The sequence below is a fragment of the Oryza glaberrima genome, chromosome 4 (assembly GCF_000147395.1).
Source record: "Oryza glaberrima chromosome 4, OglaRS2, whole genome shotgun sequence".
Taxonomy (NCBI): domain Eukaryota; kingdom Viridiplantae; phylum Streptophyta; class Magnoliopsida; order Poales; family Poaceae; genus Oryza; species Oryza glaberrima.
The window spans coordinates 26,992,942-27,013,287 of NC_068329.1; the positions used below are offsets into that span (position 1 = coordinate 26,992,942).

Genomic DNA, 20,346 nt, shown 5'->3' on the forward strand with positions numbered 1-20,346 from the left:
CAATTGTAAAATCGTAATTGTAGATTCTACTACTAAAGAGTTAGGCCTCTTAATTAAGATCACCTTACATGCAACTGGTGCAATGAAGAAATTTCGAAGAAAAAGAAAAACTGAACATACCTTAGGTTTGCTTCTCTTCGATGGCAATAACCACATCATTAAAAGATTTTCTTCTTCTGAAATACTGCATGAATGTGAAAAGGAGGAATTTTAATAGATATGTCTAACATCATGTGTTGTGCTGCATTCTCACACAAGTTAAGGCATGTGGTGAATTTTCAAATGTTTTTCCACAGGCCTATTCTAAGTTTCTTACCTTACCAGGGAGAGGAATAACCAATTAGCTATGCCTTCTAGTTTTGTCTCATGCTATCTGGCTCCATTTGTTCCAGTAAGTTCAGAGGACCGTACAGTTTCACCACCAATCCTAGATATCCTTGACAAGTCAGCCTTTGCAGGTACAGCCATGGTAAAACGGTGTCACATCCCAAAGAACTCGGTCAATTGGAGCCCAAGCTTTGCTCCTTGATTCAATTTGGTGACAAATGAAACTGGCCAAAGGTTGAGCATCTCAAAGAACCCCCACAGATGGCAGCCTGGAATGGCTTGCATGGCTGCATCTGGAATTCTGGACAGAGAGACCTGTACCCTGAGCAGTGACTTCTTCAGGCATTGCTTCGGTGGCATGCGCCACCATTTTGAGCTAACTCCCTTGCCCAGCATCCCAGCTCACATTGAAATGCATATATTCATTACATCAAAATTGTAATGTAGCTGTTCACTGGGCCAGAGTGTTGCCTGCAGGCTGCAGCTATAATGCATGGGTACTTCTATTTGCTTCAAAGGATTATTTAAATAATGTTTCTCCAACAATAGTCAGTGACATTTGAGATTAAATGCAGGCATGGTATAAGTGTAGACATGGTACATAGGTATGCTAAGTGAATGCTGCTGAATACATGCATAACATAGACACCTAAATGGAACATGGAAGGGCTTTAACAGCAGTGATACATCTAGTTGAAAAAAACATATATAGTTGTTTACCCAATTTCACTAAGTCTTCAAACAGCTGGATGGTAGTAATAACCAAGCCATCATATTTCACAAGACAAGCATTCAGTGCTCATAACCGAGGAATAGGTGAAAAGAAAGGACAAAATACAAGAAAAGACTATACATCCAAACCCCAGCTTAACATCTATTTTTACTAACCTTAATCATCCCCAACATTTGTACATTTTTCTCAATTCTAACATTCCACGAAACAAACTCCAAGTCAAAACATTTAAAAAGCACTTCTTCAGCAGCAGCTCTTCTAAGTTCCAACACCCAGCTTGCTAAACCGCTATGACATCGATATTTGAGGTATCTTCACATCTCAGGACTAATCCATAAAGGTCCCTTGGGAGGACACACTTGGCCCACTGGCAACCAGTAGAGATGGGCTCTGGTGGAGGAACAATCATCAACACGTTGTCATTCTTTTGAACAACCCCCATCACACTCACGGTGCTGCCTTCCTTAATGTATCTGCAGGTGATGAAGTAAATGTAGTGATTCACTAAGATATTTTACCAGGTCATTGAAGATCACAATTTTAGCTTGTGCATTCTAGGTGCAAACCAACTAAATAAGAAAATAATACCCTTCTTTTAGGCGCATTATCCGATCATCACTTGAGAGATTCCTTTCCCGCAGCCATCTTCGAAATTCAGGGGACATGTCTTTGTTATCAGGATCAATGTCAATAACGACAGATTCATCCACGAATGGGGTCACTCGAGCACCATATCCTGCTTTCACCAATGCCCGGAGCCCAGATTGAAAATCTGAGATGTAGAAATCCACTGCGTGTTGCTGTCATGATTGCATTGGGATTGTCAGAGGTTAAGGTACATAGAGATCAGAGAAACAAATTCTCAAAGTTCAATATTCTTCAATAAAGCCTGTATACCATGATGTAATTGACTGCATCAATTTATTCTCAATGCCCACTTAGTAATGGGTATCTATCATTCATGAAAAAGAACTCACCTCCATTGACCGTAATCCCCAGGTAAACCGGTGATGCTGGGTGTTGGCAGCTTTTGAGTCCCAACCCCTATATTCATGTAAGGTAGTTGAAGTGTACACACATCTTGGAACCCTTTGATACGAGGACTCGAGAGGGAAATTTCCACAAGTAACAACCTGTGAAGTTAGACATGATAACTTAAGTAATTGTTTGGCATATTATCTCAGAAAAAAAGATCATGCACTGAATCTATGTACCAACATCTGTACATCTATAATCTCCCCTCTCAAAAAAAAATACATATGTAATCTTCTAAACTGGAAGAAGCTCATCTGAAAATAAAGCAGGAGTATTGACTGATAGGATGATATGATAAATCAACAGCATTTTACATACCCCTGTAACCTTGATATACTGTCCATCTTTAGCAGTTCTTAGATCAGCATCAGAATAGCGATCCACAAACCCAATCACACCTCTCCTTGCCCAGCAAGCATTCCAAATGAAAAGTGCAGCAACAAAACCAAACAGCACCAGAACAACTATCAGAAGAATTGCATTGTGAACAGCACTAAGAATCAAGATGCCTGCTATGAGCCCCAACACAAAGAGCACACCCACTGCCCCGAGTATTAGCTTCGAAAGGCTTCCTGTGATTGAGTAACTGTCTTCTGTGGTGATTTTAGTAACAGCCTGGTTATGAGAAAAGGATGTGGCCCGCGTCTTCTTGGATGCAGCAGAATCAAGAGGTCCAGATACTTTCCTTTGAGCACCAGACGAATTCAGTGGCCCCGATGTGATAGGCCCAGATGTGATAAGTCCAGTTGTGGGAAGCATAGGAGGGAGAGGGCCAGAATTCTGCCGCGCCATTGGGGTCACTCCTCCAGACTGAGGACCTGATGATCTCTTTACTGGTTCTCCATGCTTATTGAGAGGTCCGGAGCTAGATTTTGCTCTTGCTGATCCACTAGCACCAGGAACTGAAGATGATAGAGAACCAGAGTAGTTGGACCGATCCCCGGCATTAGGGACAGGTCCAGAGTTTGATGCAGCACCTCCAAATGACGCATTCCTAGAAGGTGCATTGCTCAGTGGACCAGATTTTCTTGACTTGACAGCGTGGAGCTCAAACATCTTCCCAAGCTCTCCAGATTTTTTTATATCACCACCAGTGTATGGCATGGCAGTGGAACAAATGGTTGGGGCCTTCTCCTTCGGTTGCTCAGGTCGGCCAGACACATACAGGCCATTGCTAAGCTGATGCGATGGAAACCTCGAACCCATGTTTTTGAAACAACAGAATAAGCTATATCTTAGTGTTCAACCACCACTATAGTACAACCAAGCGAGATTATATTTGGGTCTTGATGTGCACAGCTATCCTTCTCATAGAACAACCTATATCTTGCATCAGCACCTGACCTGACAAAGACATCAAATAGAAAAGCGAATGAACATTATATGCATATCGGTATATTATGTGTGCCTCTTGGAACAAATAGTATGCTAATAGAAACAAAGAAAAACAATTGTAAGAATCACACATACTGATTATGAAATATCAAGGAGATTTTAGATGAACAGCCCTTCCACACATCACAGAGGGCTAATTACAGTAAAAAAAAAAGAAAAGGTAAACTAAGGGGCTTCTTTGGTTTGGATTTTTTTTTAAAAAAAATTATAGATCTTTATTTTCATTCTTAGTACATCATGTATCTCTTTTTATGCTTTGCATTGTGGCACAGCGGCATCCTAACAGCTACTGGTAGTAATTAGCAGCTGACTGATCCTTCACTATTTCCATTTCTGTAACAGGTTAAACATTACCAAAAACAAAGACGGGTGGCGTGGGGAAGGGAGAACTCCTAAGCAGAGACACGATGCAGGTTTGAGTTACCAAAACCTCACAATGCCCCTTGCTCGCAACGAAAAATGCATGACGCGGAAAATCTTCCGGCCTTGGTAGGCCTATCACATCTTCCATCATCACTTCAGTAGCATAAAACAACTTGATATGAAATGCCTTTGTTGAAACATTTTTTTCCCACTCCCCCAAAATTTCAGGCTACAGGCAAACCCCCTAAAACAAGCAGAGATTTCATGGAGACGCGCCTCCCCTGAAACAACTGACTACGCCAAGAAATCTACATAAAAAATTTCTGAATAATTTTGAGACACGACAACATCACTGGAAACAGCATTTCTTAAAAAAAAAAAACGAAACCGTGTCAAACCCCCAACCCCTTACGAGTTACAGCGACAGATGCCCCCCCAAATCCCACCGGAATCTCGCTCCACCGACACAACGAAGCCCAAGCGCAGACACTCCCACGCCCCAGCCGGCCAGTCTCCACCACCAGGGAGGAGAGGGCTGCGAGAGAGAAAAGGAATGGCATGGATACCTTCACCACCGAGTCGAGCCCGAGACACGGAGGAGGGATGGCGGTGGAATGAGGCCAGCAACCGCCGCCGCCGCCGCCCCCGCGCGAGGAGAGGGCTAGCCGCCGGCTGAGGAGAGGCACGCCCACGCGCCGTGCGGCTCGCCGTCGCCGGCCGCGTCGCGCGCGTGGAGGCGAGGCGAGGTAGGGGAGGGGAGGGGAGAGGAGAGGAGGAGGCGAGGTGGTCGTGCGTGCGTGCGCTGGAGACAGAGAGGAAGAAGGGGAGGGGGGAGGGGGGGGGGGGGTTGTAGAGGAGGCAGGTGAGTGAGAGGGGGGAATTTAAGTATACTTACACACTGATGATTTCGCGAATGGTTTTTTTAGGGGGAGTAGTATTTGTTATACCCGTTCGAGTTCATAATTTGTGTATGTGTGTAGGTATGTAGCAGTATTTTGGTTCATATTTTTTATGAAAAAAATATCTGTACACGGATGCTGATGAAATGACCGGATTGCCCCTCGTTTCCCCTGTGTTTTTCTATGCACCTTCTATGTGCTTTCTTACTGCTCTCTCCGTCCCATAAAAAACTAATATAGTATTGGATATGACATAATGTATTACTACGAATTTGAACATACCTCTATTCAAATTCATTGTACTAGAATATGCCACATCTACTACTAACTTCGTTTTTTTTGGGCTAGGAGGGGTATGTGAGGATTTAGGCCCCCTTTGATTCAAAGGAAATACATAGAAATTTTAAAGGATTCCATTCCTATAGGAATTTTTCCTATATGGCACTTTGAATCAAAGGAATGAATCCTACGAAATTCTATGAAATTTCTATGAAATGCCTAAAGACATGCAAGTTTTGGAGGAAATTTAGCATGAGGTTCTATCTCATGGAAACTTTCTTATGAATCTTCATTTCTCCTCTAATTCCTGTGTTTTCCTGCGGTCCAATCAAACGGTCATTCCTGTGTTTTAACTGTGTTTTTGCAATCCTTTATTTTACACTTGCACTCGTATCAAAATCCTACGTTTTTTCTATTCCTACATTTTTTCAATCCTGTGATTCAAAGGGCCCTTATCATATCCAGTGTTACGGAAGAGCACCCGATGAGGGTTACGACAGATTGGTTTAGGTTTTCTCGATTAAGATGTAAATTTTTTAAACTGTGAAATATTATGTTTTTAAAATAGAACTTTTTTAAATATCAAATAAATCTATCTTTTAAATTTATAATAATTATAACTCAATTAATTATACACGGTTGGTTTTCTCGTTTTGCATGCTCTGACTTCATTTTTAATCTATCTCACATAGCACCATAGAGAATGAGAAGCGAGTGCAGTGATCAACACTATGTCAAAGCATGGGTGGAACCTTGACATAGCACGATGTAAAGATACGCAACATGGGACAGTATTTGGAAGGAAGGCAACATTTTGGTCATTCGTTTTCTTGATTCCTTATTTTAGTATAGAGTTAAGTAAATTTCATAAAATTATATTTATTTTATCAAAATATCTATTTGCAAATTGCCCAGATATTTTAAGAAGGTAGTGGAATAATGACGAGACGAACAAGGAATGTTAACATGATTGTGGGAGGAGACCACTAGATACATTAATACTTGTCACCGTATTATCTCCGTCTCTTCTCATTATCCCTCAAGGAAGAAATGGTTGGATAATGCAAAAGTATCAAAATTATCTAAAGATGCACCATCAGATCAGATGGGTTGTCAAACTATCAGTTAACTATCTATTAGCTTCCAGTTTTTTAGATAACAGAATAAATATCCCAGTAATAATGATAAATTATAGGGCATGTTCACTTTGATGTCATTTTTAACCTTACCAAATTTTGGTAAGGCTGCCAAAAAGTGGCTAAATTTAGTTTGCTGCCAAATTTTGGTAACTATATAAGAAATCTTGCTAAAATTTTGGCAACTTGCCAAAATTTTTGGTAACTATGCTAAAATTTTAGTAACTATATTAAAGTTTTTTTTTATCAAAGTGAACACGCCCATAGTATACCGCTCAAACAGATGGCATACACAATCAATTATTCAACTGACTATGTTGAATGACCACAATGCCCCTGGACCTGTGGCCAGTTCAGGTTCCCAATATGGGGGTTTCCAAAGGGCAAAACTACAAAAGGGAAGCCACACAAAGCACAAAGTGCCTGCCACAACTCCTAACAGCAACTCAACTTGTCTCAACTGCTCTTTGTTTCTTTTCTCTCTCACTCTCCAAAGAGGAGGCCATTAAACAGATTCAGAAAGCAACCTCCAGCTGACACAAAAAAATAAAAAAACTTAGGGCCATTTTGGATTGATGCAAAAATGTGCCTTACCAATTTGTTTGGTAGTTTGAATAATGAATATAATGGTTTGGTTTGAAGCCAAGTGAATGGTAATGTCCATGATTAATTTGGCATAATTCTAGAACTTTTTTGAGTATAATATAAAATTTAGCTTCCAATTAGTATCAATCCAAATCCATTCACCTAAAATGCTACCCTACCAAAGTATTGGTAGTGCCAAAACTTAGACATGTTTTGGCAGCCAAAACATATCTAAGTTTTGGCACTGCCAAAACTTTGGTAGGGTACTAAACCAAACAAGCTCTTAATTAGCTCCTGCTCCAGCCTCCAAGCCTCATGCTTCAGAAAGCGACCGGATTTAAGAATCGTGTACCAATGCGTCCAACTGATCATCGAATTCATAATCGCTTGCAAGCGACCATGAATTAATCATAACTCCAATCCTCTAGGCAGTACAAAACCCTGCTTAATTACACTGCCATCTTTGAGTAGATTGCACTGAAAGTCTCGGAGAAAAACATCACATCTTACAACTGCACTTCAGTTTGTACTGTGATGTACCTGAACTCGATCGATGGTTGCAGATGAATCAAATCGGAGCCCGCCCTGATCATGCAAATCTCTGAAGAACGGATGTATGGTTGCCAACGACATGATCATCGATCGATGGAGATCAAGTGTTAAGAGGACACCAAATTGCAGATGAGATGATTAAGAGGTAGAGGGAGGAGAATTATGCGTGCTGGTAACCAACGGTCGGCTCCTGTCGACCGCCAGAAATACGGTACGTGTACACGTGATGCTACAGGGTGGGTTGTTGTTCTTTCCTCTTCATCCCCAAACGGTCATGATATGATGATACAGGGTGATTAGTGAGCTCAAAGCCCACATGGTTAGGGGAGCTGAGCTGAACTGAGCTGAGCTGAGCTGCTAGTGTTTTAGTAGGGCCCCTCTCTCATCTCATGCATGCATTGCCTGGTTGGTGCCACCTAATTTGGCATCATCTACTATTATTATTCATCAACTAATTAATTTGCTAACTGGGTAGCCCTAGCTAGTTAATTAGAGTAGCCCCATGCAACACATACATGCTCTGACAGACTGACACTGGCTCGCTGCATGCTGTTTGCTGGGATGTGTGTTTTAGGGGTATTTGTTAATTAGCTGCATGCCTCATTTGCATCAAAAGATCATCACAGGCATGTATGTACATGTGTATGTCCTGTAGTAATGTAGTATATCTTGGAGAGAGAGAGAGATTTGTAAAGTTTATCTTTGGCTTCTTGGTTAAGACAAATAAACTGACAAAGTGAGTTGTTTGTGAGCTTTGAAGGACTGAAGATTTTGCACAATGCTAGGCTTTCCAACATGTAAGGTGGTGGAGACAATCATCAATCGGCCGGTGTGCTTGTGTTTCTTTAAGATCTCTCATAATAGCTAGGTAACTAGCTTGTTTAGAGCCGCACACTACTAATAAAGCATATATAATAGAGTTTTTTTTACCGTACAGCAGGCCAAAGCGGTACCAAATCGTCACCGTTGAGTGGATAGGATCCAACGGCTGTCATCGTTGGGTACCGCGAGGTACCAACTCGTCCTTGTGGTGTCACTGTATTAGGATGTGGAGGTAGAAGGGTATTTCTGTATTTTCGCATGGCTGATTCGGTCTTATCCACTTCGATCGTTTCGTCCGACGCCGCCTCTCTCTCCATCTCCATCTCCGCACCGGTGAATTTTTCCCCACGGCGACCGCCAGCGTGGAGAAGAGAAGCGTGCAGCTGACGGCCCCAGATGACCGCGTCGAGAACGACAAGCTCCGCGCCGCCGAGGAGGAGCTCGTCTCCAAGGCGGAAGCGGCAGCGGCTGATGTCGGAGCGTCCATTGGAAAAGTCGGCGCCGCGTCTGCCGTTGAGAACACCTTCGGCCGTCAAGGCAAAGGGCTCACGGTGAACACACACACAAAACTCACGTCACCGGCAAGAACACACACACAAAACTCCCGCGAACATAGGAATGAACACCATCTTGTTTGGTGCTGCTAACTAGGCAGCTTTTTCCCGACTCTTGTATTGCTTAAATATGCGATTACAAGGAAAGGAAATTATAGCCTCCAATTAGGCCAATACATGCATGATCACACAATGGATATGTAACTAACCAAATAAAACAAACACTAATCTAGCACACAAGGATTAATCTCAACAGTCGACGACGAGAAGCGCGGCGGCACCGAGGACCAGATGGCTTGAGAGCGTCGAGGAAAGCCGGACCCCTTCGCGTACAGGTTGACGGGGCCTCCTCTTCTCCCCGTCCCCCGGCCGCTGCGCCGTCGACGAGCAGGGCAACAACGATGGCGACGACGCATCTCCACGGGATGAATCAGCGGAGTCGCACCGCACGATGCTGCGCTTCGGGGAAGAGAGAAAGGAAAACGCTCGAGGGGATTGGTTGTACACGCGGTGCAGGAGCGGTGCGTTTCCACAGGTTCCCATCATGCCCCTTGCGAGCGAACGGCAGGGATGATTTCGGTACCGTGCGGTACCAGTACCGCAAGGTACTATCTCATGGACCAGAGCAAACCTCTATATAATAAGTTATTTTTAACTCATTATGAATCATGAAACTAGCTGTGTTCTGATCCGCAGATCTCAGGAATTATCGTACAGATCAAATTTAAAACAAATCATGACACTACTGGTTGTGTACATTAGATGTAGAAGCCGGGTTACAAACTTACAATCCATTATATATTAAAAAATAAATTTAAAACAAATCATGACAATATATTGGATGTGGAGGCAGGGGTTTTATCCATTATAAAAAAACAAATCATGACACTATTAGTTGTGTACATAGATGTAGAGGCCAGGTTTTAATCTATTATCAAAAAATAAAATTTAAAACAAATCATGATGTATACATCTATTTTGAATGTAGAAACCAGTTATCCATTATCTAAAATAAATAAAATTTAAAACAAAAGAAAAATCGATGCATCTTTGTTTACTGATCTATTACATTTCTAATTATTATGTTCTTTGAGAAAACAGATAAATGTAGACTCAAAACTGCATGAATGCAGGAGCACTAGTTCTTATGATCATATATATCCAGTGTAGGTAGGAGTATTGCGGGCACTTTTCGCTTTGTGGCCCTCAGGAGATCTTGTTTCAACTTTCCTTGTGTCTGACAACACATCTGGTTAGATGATCTTCAGTTTGGCTATTGTAGCTGGAATGGAACCTCGGAGTATGCTAGCAGCTAACGTGCCAAAGTTTTCAGATTCGTCAGCCTTTTCTGGCTTTGTGCTGCGGCCACAACACACAAGACGCATCCAATGCCTGTCCGGGGGCATTTTCGAACAACGATGTTCTTCCTTATTTTGCTGCTTAAAATTTGGTGTAGATTTTTGTTTGTCATTGGCTTCATTGAGAGAATGAGTGGTAAACAAGAGGATAAATAAAATTTTAGTGGTATATAAGAAATTTATTTACTATACTACCGTCACCAAAAAAGAGTTATCAAATTAGTACAATATAAGATAAAGACCAAAGTGTCCATCACTAAAAGGAAAATAGTATTGTCGGTTGAATAGATTAGGGGCATTGAAAAAATAAAACCTGTTTAATACTTCTTGATTTGTGAACCAAAGTAGGTAAGGATTGTAAATTAACTTTTTAGGGGATAAATTTTAAACGCGAGAAAATCTTACTTTTCTTGGAACAGAGGGAGAAATCATAATTTTCAACAAAGAGCGAACTTAAGTGGTGAGATTGTGTACCTAATCTCACACCATTGAGTTTCTTGACAAATCTAGTTTGGCGCACAGAATAAAAAATAGCATATGGTTGTTCTAGTTACATGAGATAAAAATTCTACCTGAGATAAATGTAGGGAAATCCACTTGGTAATAAGCATACGGTTGTTCTAGTTACATTGCTCGGACAAGACATACCACGTTATGGGCACTGTAGGTGGGTCATCGTATCATGGGCTTGTATTTTGGTACATCCAAATATCCTAACAGTGTACATGCACAGCAGCTAGCACTGATATGGTTACACTACTGTATCTCTGCATGGTCTATCTGATTTTAATTCCAGCCACTGGAATATGACCAATTGCATATGCATGTTCCGTTTTGCTGAATCTAGATAAGCATATGCAGATTTGACGCAAATGTATCTCATCATGGGGTCCCTTTGTCAGGATTATTGTATATCGATAGGGTGATTATCACCAAACTAGCAGTGTATTTGAAACTAACTTGTATCAACAAAATGAGATAAAATCTGGCTGTAAGACACCTCCTCTAGGTATGCAATTGGTAGTTAATGGCATCTTCTCTAAAGTTCAGAAAACAGTAGAACACCAGATGCTGAAAGTCAAACTGGAAAGAAATAATCTAAGGACCGACAGCTGAAATTTTCTCTTAATAATTATATGAAAATTAGGACATATTGGCTTAAGCCGACAATTGTGCAGAAGGAATCACCGGATCACACGTTTTTATCGAGCAATATTGAATCATGCACCGACAATGAAGAGATTACAATATTCATTTAGTCTATGACCGGCCAAAACATCAGTTTAATGATAGGTTTTCTTCCCCAGAAACTATGCACCGTGATTGGCACATGGTAGAGCCAAAGTTTTACATAAACAAAACTACCATATTCTTTTTCAAGATATATGGAAGCTTTTATTAAACTCAAGCAATTATATTAAGTTGATACAACAAATATATTGAAAATACTCGTGACATTTGCATAACTAGAATGCGAACAAATATGCTCACACCCACGAGTTCTAAAATAAAAATGATATAAGAAATGTAAGGAACCATCAATCCGTCGACTAGATCACTACCCATAAATCTAGATAAAACACTCCCTCACCTCCTACTCTCAATGTTGGCACGTCGTGACAACCAAATCCTGCAACCTCGGTTTATGTAGGATAGCCTCGTTACTGAGCTAGTTATGCTTTTTTTTTTGTTCATTTAGTACATATTGCATCAATGGATCTCCTTTTTTTTCCCCTAATAATTTGAGGATGGTGAATCGAAAGGAAAAAAGGTGTTCCGAGTACAGTTTCACCTTTATGAAAAATTTGAAGGATAATGTTAAGGCTACGCAAAGACACTAGGCATGGCATGATAAATTGAAGGCCGGAGGATCAGGCCACCAACAGACAAGAAGAAAGGTCAGGGAAGAAAAGGCCAAAGGCAGCCAGCTTACTGTGCCAATTCTCAAAGATCAAAAACTCAGAAAGAAGTATGCAGCTGTTGAGATAAGTTCAGTGCAGTTATTTTTATCAAGCCCTGCAATAGAACAGGGGAGGAGACAAAGCCCTAACATGAGAGCATGATGCGATGATCTGGTGTTGGTGTGAAATATTATGATGGTTACCTCCAGAAAAGGACAGATCACAGATGATTCTCAAAGTTGGGCATATATAAAGGCCTCTGAAGAGATCACAAACATGTTCAGACTTCAGACACAATTCTACTCCCTCCATAATTTTCATTTCAGTCATATAATTTCTGCCACTTAAATTTTGAACTAACACCTACAAAACTCAGTGTGACAATTGGGTGTTTTCTTAAACTGTTTGGAAGAAAAAAAAATGATAAAAACTAAACTAGATTAGACTAAACTGTCGGAGAGTTGGTAGTGAGAACGATGGCTCTACGGATACAGCTGCCAGATGCAATATTCAATCTGTTTCGCTATCCCCTAACAAACGAACAGAGTCTCCCTCCGGCACATGCGGCCCTAAGGGGGAGAAAAAAAGATTGGAGAAAAGACAGATAAGACACACGAGTTAGTTGACTGGGGATGAACTCATTATGTATTAGTATGAGTGTTATATATATGCATTGGAAACAGGGACTTTTCACCGAATGTACAGGCATAAACACATATACAAATATTTAAATTTTGTAGTGAAAGATAGCCCATTGGATTTGGATATGCCAAGTTGCCAGCTCTGTGAAGTTCGTAGTCTCCAATAGAAAAAAATGTACTAGTAGCATCTATCGATCTATTGGGGGATGTGAAGTTGTGAACACTGAACAAAAACCCAAAGAACGCAATGAGAACGTTGGGCAAATGGTAGTGCAATGCACTCAATCGTATGGCCCATGGATAATAGAACTATATGTGCATGTCTCTTTCCATTGCCTGAACTTCTTTTCAAATCTTTTTGCTTTTGTATTTCACATTCCAAAACGGTTCAAATTAAAACGTGAAGGTTCCATGATTGGATCAGCCAACAACCACTAAAGAGAAAAAGGGAGGGGCATCGGTACTGTGAGCGAACATGGCGCCAGCTTCCATAGCTCTCTTATGGGAAGCCCAATGATGCATGCATCATGCATGAGCTATTCCAAAGGAGAAATGCTGGAGAGACTAGCAGATGGATGACACTGTTGTTTCTCATAATTACACAACTACACGAGATCCGATTGATATCCAAGCAACAATTGACATGGATGTAACACCACAATGCTGGTAATGTGAGAGTTAGCAAGGGCATATGATGTATTTTTGTTCATACGGCACCGTCATACTCCGTATTTGATGGTATTTCAGCGCCGACCGGCCTTGGCACCAACCGCGACGTTTACACCTGACGAACGAACCCACATTCGATTAGTTGACGGTTCACGATCCCGGTGAGCTCTGCAAGAATCAGTACAGGTCTTCGAGTGGAGCAGCTGGGTGTTGGAGTTGGGAGCTAGCGTCATTTTCTTCAGTGGAACGTGGCGTCAGAACTCTGAATGCGAGATGCTGTTTCATTAAGAGGTGATCGAACTTCCTCTTGACGATTGCGTCTTAACTCTTAACCCACCATTCAGCAATCTACATCACTACTAAGCTCTACCATTTCCGGGCCAAGTAGCATGTACGTGTCACGAGTTATGCCATTTCTTCAAGGAAAATATATGTGCCATTTCTTACATGAAAAAGTCCATACATACTTTTTTTTTCCTCACTAACACTACATGTCATGATGTGAATACATCTTGTCTATAACTTCCATCTAGTTAAATCAAACAGCTCATATCATTGTTTGTAAAGAGTTATGTTAAAAAGAAAGTTAGTACGTATAGCAGTGCTCTTCTTACATTATTAGCATTTCCAGGGGCAATTGTTATCAGAAGAAGCAGCATTATCAGCCGAAGAACAAGACAAAAAACAAAAAGTTCAAGATTTCTGCCGTCTTCTGCCCAAGGATGATTACAGTTTTAGTTGGAGGCCCACGACGTGCACAGCACGCTCAATGATCGAGAGCATCCTGTGCTCATGGGGTACAGGCATTCAGCCCAACCCACAACATATATTTTTCTTTTTTCTTTTATTCAGTAGCAGCAGCTTGATGCATACACTACATTCTACAGGTACAAGTACAAGCTCTCAGAAAAAAAGAACATAGCGCAAGGCACTGTGTTGCAGGAATACACGGATCCATGTTCATGGCATTTTGATAGTAGTAACAGCACTGGGCACATCATCTTCTGAAGCGACTGATGAGATGACACGCTGGTGCTCACGTTCATAGCTGTCTGTATGTACAACATCAGCAGAACTCGACAGCTCCAAGCTTCCTATTTCTCAGGGGGTCTGCACAATATAAACACTCCAGGCTCAGAATTGTCTTCCAATGAAGTTTTTTTTTGACGGAAAAAAAAAAACTTCATTGAAAGAATTGTCTTTCAATGAAGTTGAAGATAAGCAAAGCTTATTCCAGATGCAGTTTAGAATGTTAGATTTCATGTCCTGATCTCTTATAACTCCAGGTGCACACTGTATAGTGGGATAAGGTGTTTTGGGACATGAATTTGGAGTCTGGATCAGCAAGGGGCCTTGCCAGTTGCCACACAAAAAACAGTAATATCACATCAAGTTACCTCCTCTTTTTTATTTGGTTGTAAATGCACGCTATTGGGCTACGTATCCACCAAGCTGAACAGTTCTGTACTGTTATGTCTACTTTAAAACACTTAACATAGTTTAGCATTTTTACAACAAACAACACTGTTGCAATGCCAGGTGCTGGTGCATATGGCAATTTTACTTAAGTCATATCACAAATGCACAACAATTGGAGTATAGGACAAGAGCTATCACTTACAGTAAATGCAAAATGGAGATCGAAAAGGCGGACTCTTTATAAAAAACATTATGATTGTTAACGGTGTTAGGTAAAATATAAAGAGAAAGTAGTGATAGTAAGCATTTTCTTGGAGAATGTGAAACAACTTACCCCTGCTAAAGTGATGCAAACAAATTAGCTTTCCTCTTCATCAGTTTGAGTAGCAACTTTTCTTGAACTCTCCACTGGATGAGAAAATTTCCCTTTAAACAGAAGTAATTAATCTGATTAGGAAGTATTCAACGTAATGCTACGTGTAGAGAAAAATCATTTAGGTTCCAATACTAAAGGTTCACAATGTACACACATGGAGAAGATATAAACTGAAAACCTGAAATCTACCCAACCCAGCCATAGGTAAACTCAGCCCATATACACAAAACTCCCCAAGCATGAGGCCCACCCAACAACTGCTGGTTCAAGACAATCTGAAACACATAATGTTAGCAACTCAGTATTTCTATCTATTCTAGACCATGCACAATTAGGGCATGAACACTCAATATTTGCAAGAAAACGAATCATATAGGGCATGAACAATTGAACCCAAACTATATATGTAGCAACACAGTCATAAATTCTAAAATCAGTTCAACCTAAACTTACCAACACAATGTTCTTTAGGCTCATTTTAACTCGTTAGTCATCGCGTACAGCCGTACAAACTATTAGAAAGTGCCTGTTATAAGTTCAATTCTGCCAAAACAACAAGCTGAGTGCTCCTGTTACTGAGGTAATTACAGAATCTACATTTGGAAGGAAGAAATTCTGATGCCTCATGATATGGTTATGTATAACTGACATTGAGATTAGTTAGTAACTCTCACAAACAAATACTAATGCAGAGAAATCCAGGTTTAGCATCTGCATGAATCAAGTGGATGGAAGATTTACTGGAACCTCTGTCTAAATTGTTTTGAATTAACTAGTACTAAAATAGTTGTGGATCAAATTTGCGAAGCCAAACTAGGTGTAGAGTTTTCTTCCTGTCAAGCTCATGAAGGAAAAGGAGTACTAGTAAGATGAACCAAAAACTATTAGAACCATGGTTCATACATGAAACTCCAAAGCCAAAATAAACTACTAAAATACAGTAATACTCTAATTTCAACCTGCAAATGAGGGGAAGGTAATCCATGTACAGTTGTTTCATACTTCAACTATTCACTATACTTTCAACCTAAACAATCATGAATCCCCAATGCTTCACCAATCAAACAAACACCCGCGGTTTGCTCCTAACCAAGGCTACTTACAGAAAAACAACGCAACAACTTCCATTTCGCAATCCAAACAAAATGCTAAATACCTTTACAACTTCCATTCCGCAATCCAGAAATGCTAATTGCCTAATTCGATCGAACTCAACTCACCTTCGACGAAGTAAGCCTCCGACGGCCACCCGCGCATGGTGGTGAGGCACATCATCTCCTCCTCCGTCATCGCCTCCGCGTTCCAGGCGGCGCCAATCGCGCTGCGGACGGCGGTGCCCACGAGGTCGGCGGCGACCCCGCGCCGCATCTCCGGGACCCAGTAGGATCCTCCCGGCACGAAGGGGAGCCACTCCGGCGCCGCCCGCCGCACGAGTACCCCGTGGATGGCGTCCTCCAGTCGCCGCATCCCCATCTCCCGCGGCCCGAAGCCGCCCCCCTCGACGCCGGACGAGGACGACGAGGAGGGGGCGTCCTCCGACGACAGGTCGATCTCGATGAACTCCACCTTCGATGAGACACCACGGACATGGAGGCGGCCGTAGGAGGGCACCGCGGCGGAGTCCGCGCGGGCCAAGGCTAGGGTTCGCGAGAGGAGGCGAGCCATGGCTGAGAGAGAGAGAGAGAGCGGGAGAAGCAGCCGCGGATGGAAGAGTCGAGACGGAGAAGAGGAGGAAGAAGTAGAAGAGACTCCCCTAACTATGTGCAGTGTCACTGACATGTGGGTCATACAAAAGTGGGGCCCACAAGTCAGTGGAACAACTGCAGACCGCACAGAGTGAAGGGATCTGTTTCCCGGAAGAAGACGAAGAAGATATATCGGGGGGGAGATGGGCCCACATGTCAGTGACCAAATGGATGGCGCTTGCTATGGCTGAAAGGGTGGTCCCACCGGTCAGTGGCTATTAGGGAGAAATTGGTCAAGCGACGTGAAAGTCTACCCGGCTCCCCTGATCGGACGGTCCGGGTTCTTCCAGTGACGTGGATTATGGAATCTGGGCCGTCCATCCACAGAAGAAGTGGATCCTTTGGGTGGGTCAGATCGAACCCGCAGAACACCGAGCTCGCTCTCGCGGCGTCTCCCATGGCGGAAGCCGACGCGCAAACCCAGAGCCGCGCCCACTCCTCGACGGCGGCGCCGGTGGCGGGTGAGACGGCCGGCGAACCAGTCGGGTTTCCCCAGGTTAGTGATCTTCTTCCTTTCCCTTTTCTTTTCTGTCTGGGGTTCACCGCGTGGAACTGTAGTTGGGAAGACCGGTTCTTGTTCGATGGTGCCTAGATTTAGTGGGGATTCGGGGATGGTGGTGGTGGTGGTGGTGGTGGGAGTTGGGATTATATGACAGGTGATTTGATGGGATTTGTCGGAAAGGTGGGATATTTGGGGGTTCTTATGGGTGTTTTGGCTCGTCCAAGTTGGAAGTTTGGTCGAGGTTTTGATGCAGTTGGGTGCATAATTGTAAACCCCTTTTAGTCTCCGATTGTGTTAGATTCTTGCAACTCGGATCGGATCGTTTTGATGTAATTGGTAGAGGCTATTGTATCGGGGGAAAAATATTTGTGGTTATTGACTAGTATGATGATTATAGTCATGTTGCTGCTGATGATGATAATGCAGAATGGCGCTACAAATGGGGCTCCTTTGATGTTTCCGGTGATGTACCCTATGCTTATGACGGGTATGCATCCTCAGCAGAGCCTGGATGATCAGGCTCAGGGTCCAGGGATCTATGCCATACAGCAGAATCAATTCATGGGGAGTACTCTCATGCCACTCACTTACAGGATTCCAACGTAAGCTTTTTCCTCCTGATCCTGAGCAATCTGTTACGGCATACAAATTCACTGCCTAGAATCTCGAGCATTTGTTTCACATGCCTTCACCATAATCAACATAATAGTAGGGAGGAAATCTGGAACAAAATTAGAAAGGGTTTTGAGATCGGGATGCCTAGTTTTTTTTTCGGTAGGGCTTTTTGTAAGTAAAGTAAGAGCAGCGACTACTACAAACACAAAGCTCTTTTCACGGGTGACAATATCTTAAGGTTTTCATTAAATTATACTTCATCTACCTTATTGTCCTATTGGCAACCCATGAATTGACGAAAATATTCATGAGTTCCTTATATGTCATGCTGCTTTATCTATGAATTTACTTTGATTAATGCCCAACTCAGCAAATTTGTATACAGAAGCTCATGCGTCTGTGGTTATGAACCACAGCACATGCTGAAGAACTCCATTCATCTGCCTTATGTTATGAGATATGTTGATGCCAAAATGAGATATTGATGTTTAACCTTATTCCTCAAATGTAGATACATTCTTGCCTTCTATACGATGCCATGAACTTTCCATTACTATCTGACTTGGTTAATAATGAGTGACAGCTCAAAAGTTTAAATTTATTGCCCATGTTAGTGAATCCTAAAATCTACTCCGTACCTTTTTTGAGAGAACAACTAAACCTTTGCTGTTTCATAATATGTTTATTGCCTTATCATGCTGATTTGGGGGTTCCTAGAAATGGTGCAGAACATTATGTGCGTTCCACAAAGTTAGTAGTGAGTTTATTCTTTCCTTGCTTATACCATCCTTTGTATTGTTAGGGAAAGTGTCGGTGCTGTGGCTGGTGAAGAGCAAGCACAGGATGCTAGGCAACAACATGGCCCTCAGAGACAAGTTGTTGTGAGGAGGTTTCACTTTGCTTTTCAGCTTGACTTGGCCCTGATCATCAAGTTAGCAGCAGTTGTCTTTCTGTTTAGCCAGGAAGGATCAAAACAAAGGCTGTTTCTTCTCATACTGTTTGCCTCAGTGATTTACTTGTGAGTGCCCTGCTTACTTCCTTGCCCAATCGCTTTTTTTGACTTGTTTTGTTTAGTTCATTGTATGTCGTTACATTTGGGTTGTTCCATCTCTTGCAGATATCAAACTGGCGCAATTACACCTTTACTAAGATGGCTGCAGCGAGCAGGAGGTGCTGCTGCTCGTCCTCCACAGGCTCCAGCTCGCCCAGAGAATCGTGCTCCGCTAGCTGCCCAGAATGATGGCAATGTTCAACCGCCTGGTAGATATCTTAAACTACACTCCAATATTGTACTATATCCTACTGCATCATTGCAACCACCAGATTCACCGTTTGACCATGTAGACATTGTAAAAAAATTTTCTACTGCTGCCAATCCTTAATAGAGGTTTATACTGTTAGTTTAAAGCACTTCTAAAAACTTGGATGGTATAAGAACATATAGATATTGCAAAGTAATGTTACAAATACTTAAAATAGGATGGATGTTTAGTCCACCTGTCTTGTTGATCCCTTGGTTTGTGTAATGGTGCCTCCTAGATTCCTAGTCTAATATACCAGGCTATTTTCTGATTGTCAGGCAATATTGAGAAGTTATATTTCTCATTCAAGATTTAACGGGCAGCATCTAGTGATATTTCACATTTAGCAGGCATTATAAAATAATATTCATTCTTTTTGAAGTGACAATATATGTTTGTTCTTATAAAATATCATTTTGCTTCTCAGGGGGAAATCTTGCAGACCCAGCAAACAATGACCAAGCTGCAGAGAACCAGGAACCAGGGGCAGCAGCTGCTAATGAGAACCAGCAAGAAGTCGATGGAGAAGGGAACAGGCGCAATTGGCTTGGAGGCGTCTTTAAAGAGGTCCAATTGATTGTTGTAGGGTTTGTTGCATCACTTCTCCCTGGCTTTCAGCACAATGACTAGAGCTAATCCCATCACTGCCTAATCTTCCATTGGCAATGTAACTGTTTATTGTGAGATAGGCGTGAACAGAAAAATGGTACAAAGCAGCACAAAGAAGAGTTTGTTATAGAACAAAAAATGGTGGCGTTGTTAATATTGTTTTCTTCCAAGTGCTATTGTTATATTTTGTTTCTAATGCGGCATGAGTATATGACTTGCTGGGAGTTACCACTTTCACTATCTAGAATAATATGACTATATATGACTTGAACTTGGGTCTTTCCATGGGCAGAAGTATGTATATTCTGCAGCCGTCAACAGACCGTATGTAAAATGTGATTGAACTGTTTGTATGTGTTGGTTGTTGATTGTCATGTCCTAGCAGATATGACCGTATGAGGTTTGATTTGCTACTCACCACAAGAATCTATAATCTTCTGTTGTAAATTCTGCTAAACATGATATAGCTCGATTTTATAACATACTTTTCGCTTTCAGGACTAACACAAAGCCACCATTTTGCACTGAGC

General features: G+C 41.9%; 3 protein-coding genes across 4 annotated transcripts; 1 reads left to right on the plus strand and 2 right to left on the minus strand.

Annotated features, from left to right (window-relative positions):
* Positions 1–1,077: 1,077 nt before the first annotated feature.
* Positions 1,078–4,672, minus strand: LOC127771576 (uncharacterized membrane protein At1g16860-like). 2 transcript variants are annotated; one of them, XM_052297503.1, is made up of 5 exons: positions 4,420–4,672; positions 2,414–3,434; positions 2,038–2,193; positions 1,649–1,860; positions 1,078–1,533 (listed from the first exon to the last, which is right to left on the minus strand). In XM_052297503.1, exons 2-5 carry the CDS (start codon positions 3,299–3,301, stop codon positions 1,341–1,343), a joined length of 1,449 nt encoding a protein of 482 aa, XP_052153463.1. In that variant the 5' UTR covers positions 3,302–3,434; positions 4,420–4,672; the 3' UTR covers positions 1,078–1,340. The 2 variants fall into 2 exon arrangements, with proteins under 2 accessions (XP_052153463.1, XP_052153462.1); XM_052297502.1 differs by having other exon boundaries at positions 2,414–3,439.
* Positions 4,673–13,929: 9,257 nt separating this feature from the next.
* LOC127769519 (uncharacterized) lies at positions 13,930–16,771 on the minus strand. Its single transcript, XM_052295107.1, has 3 exons — positions 16,265–16,771; positions 15,003–15,094; positions 13,930–14,359 (listed from the first exon to the last, which is right to left on the minus strand). The coding sequence occupies exons 1-2, from the start codon at positions 16,707–16,709 to the stop codon at positions 15,027–15,029; spliced, it is 513 nt and encodes a 170-aa protein (XP_052151067.1). The 5' UTR covers positions 16,710–16,771; the 3' UTR covers positions 13,930–14,359; positions 15,003–15,026.
* Positions 16,772–17,126: 355 nt separating this feature from the next.
* LOC127771939 (uncharacterized) lies at positions 17,127–20,182 on the plus strand. Its single transcript, XM_052297886.1, has 5 exons — positions 17,127–17,285; positions 17,718–17,893; positions 18,709–18,924; positions 19,024–19,166; positions 19,635–20,182. The coding sequence occupies exons 1-5, from the start codon at positions 17,187–17,189 to the stop codon at positions 19,835–19,837; spliced, it is 837 nt and encodes a 278-aa protein (XP_052153846.1). The 5' UTR covers positions 17,127–17,186; the 3' UTR covers positions 19,838–20,182.
* The last annotated feature ends 164 nt before the right edge of the window (positions 20,183–20,346 follow it).

What these genes read in the sequence shown, in the direction of transcription:
- LOC127771576 (XM_052297503.1), bottom strand. Translation starts at nt 3,301, where the DNA reads ATGGGTTCGAGGTTTCCATCGCATCAGCTTAGCAATGGCCTGTATGTG. An exon ending in AGTATATCAAGGTTACAGGG is followed by an intron (nt 2,194 to 2,413) that starts GTATGTAAAATG and finishes CTAACTTCACAG; the next exon opens with GTTGTTACTTGTGGAAATTT. An exon ending in ATAATGCGCCTAAAAGAAGG is followed by an intron (nt 1,534 to 1,648) that starts GTATTATTTTCT and finishes CATCACCTGCAG; the next exon opens with ATACATTAAGGAAGGCAGCA.
- LOC127769519 (XM_052295107.1), bottom strand. Translation starts at nt 16,709, where the DNA reads ATGGCTCGCCTCCTCTCGCGAACCCTAGCCTTGGCCCGCGCGGACTCC. An exon ending in GGAGGCTTACTTCGTCGAAG is followed by an intron (nt 15,095 to 16,264) that starts GTGAGTTGAGTT and finishes TTCTGTTTAAAG; the next exon opens with GGAAATTTTCTCATCCAGTG.
- LOC127771939 (XM_052297886.1), top strand. Translation starts at nt 17,187, where the DNA reads ATGGCGGAAGCCGACGCGCAAACCCAGAGCCGCGCCCACTCCTCGACG. An exon ending in TTTGCCTCAGTGATTTACTT is followed by an intron (nt 18,925 to 19,023) that starts GTGAGTGCCCTG and finishes CATCTCTTGCAG; the next exon opens with ATATCAAACTGGCGCAATTA. An exon ending in TGGCAATGTTCAACCGCCTG is followed by an intron (nt 19,167 to 19,634) that starts GTAGATATCTTA and finishes TTTGCTTCTCAG; the next exon opens with GGGGAAATCTTGCAGACCCA.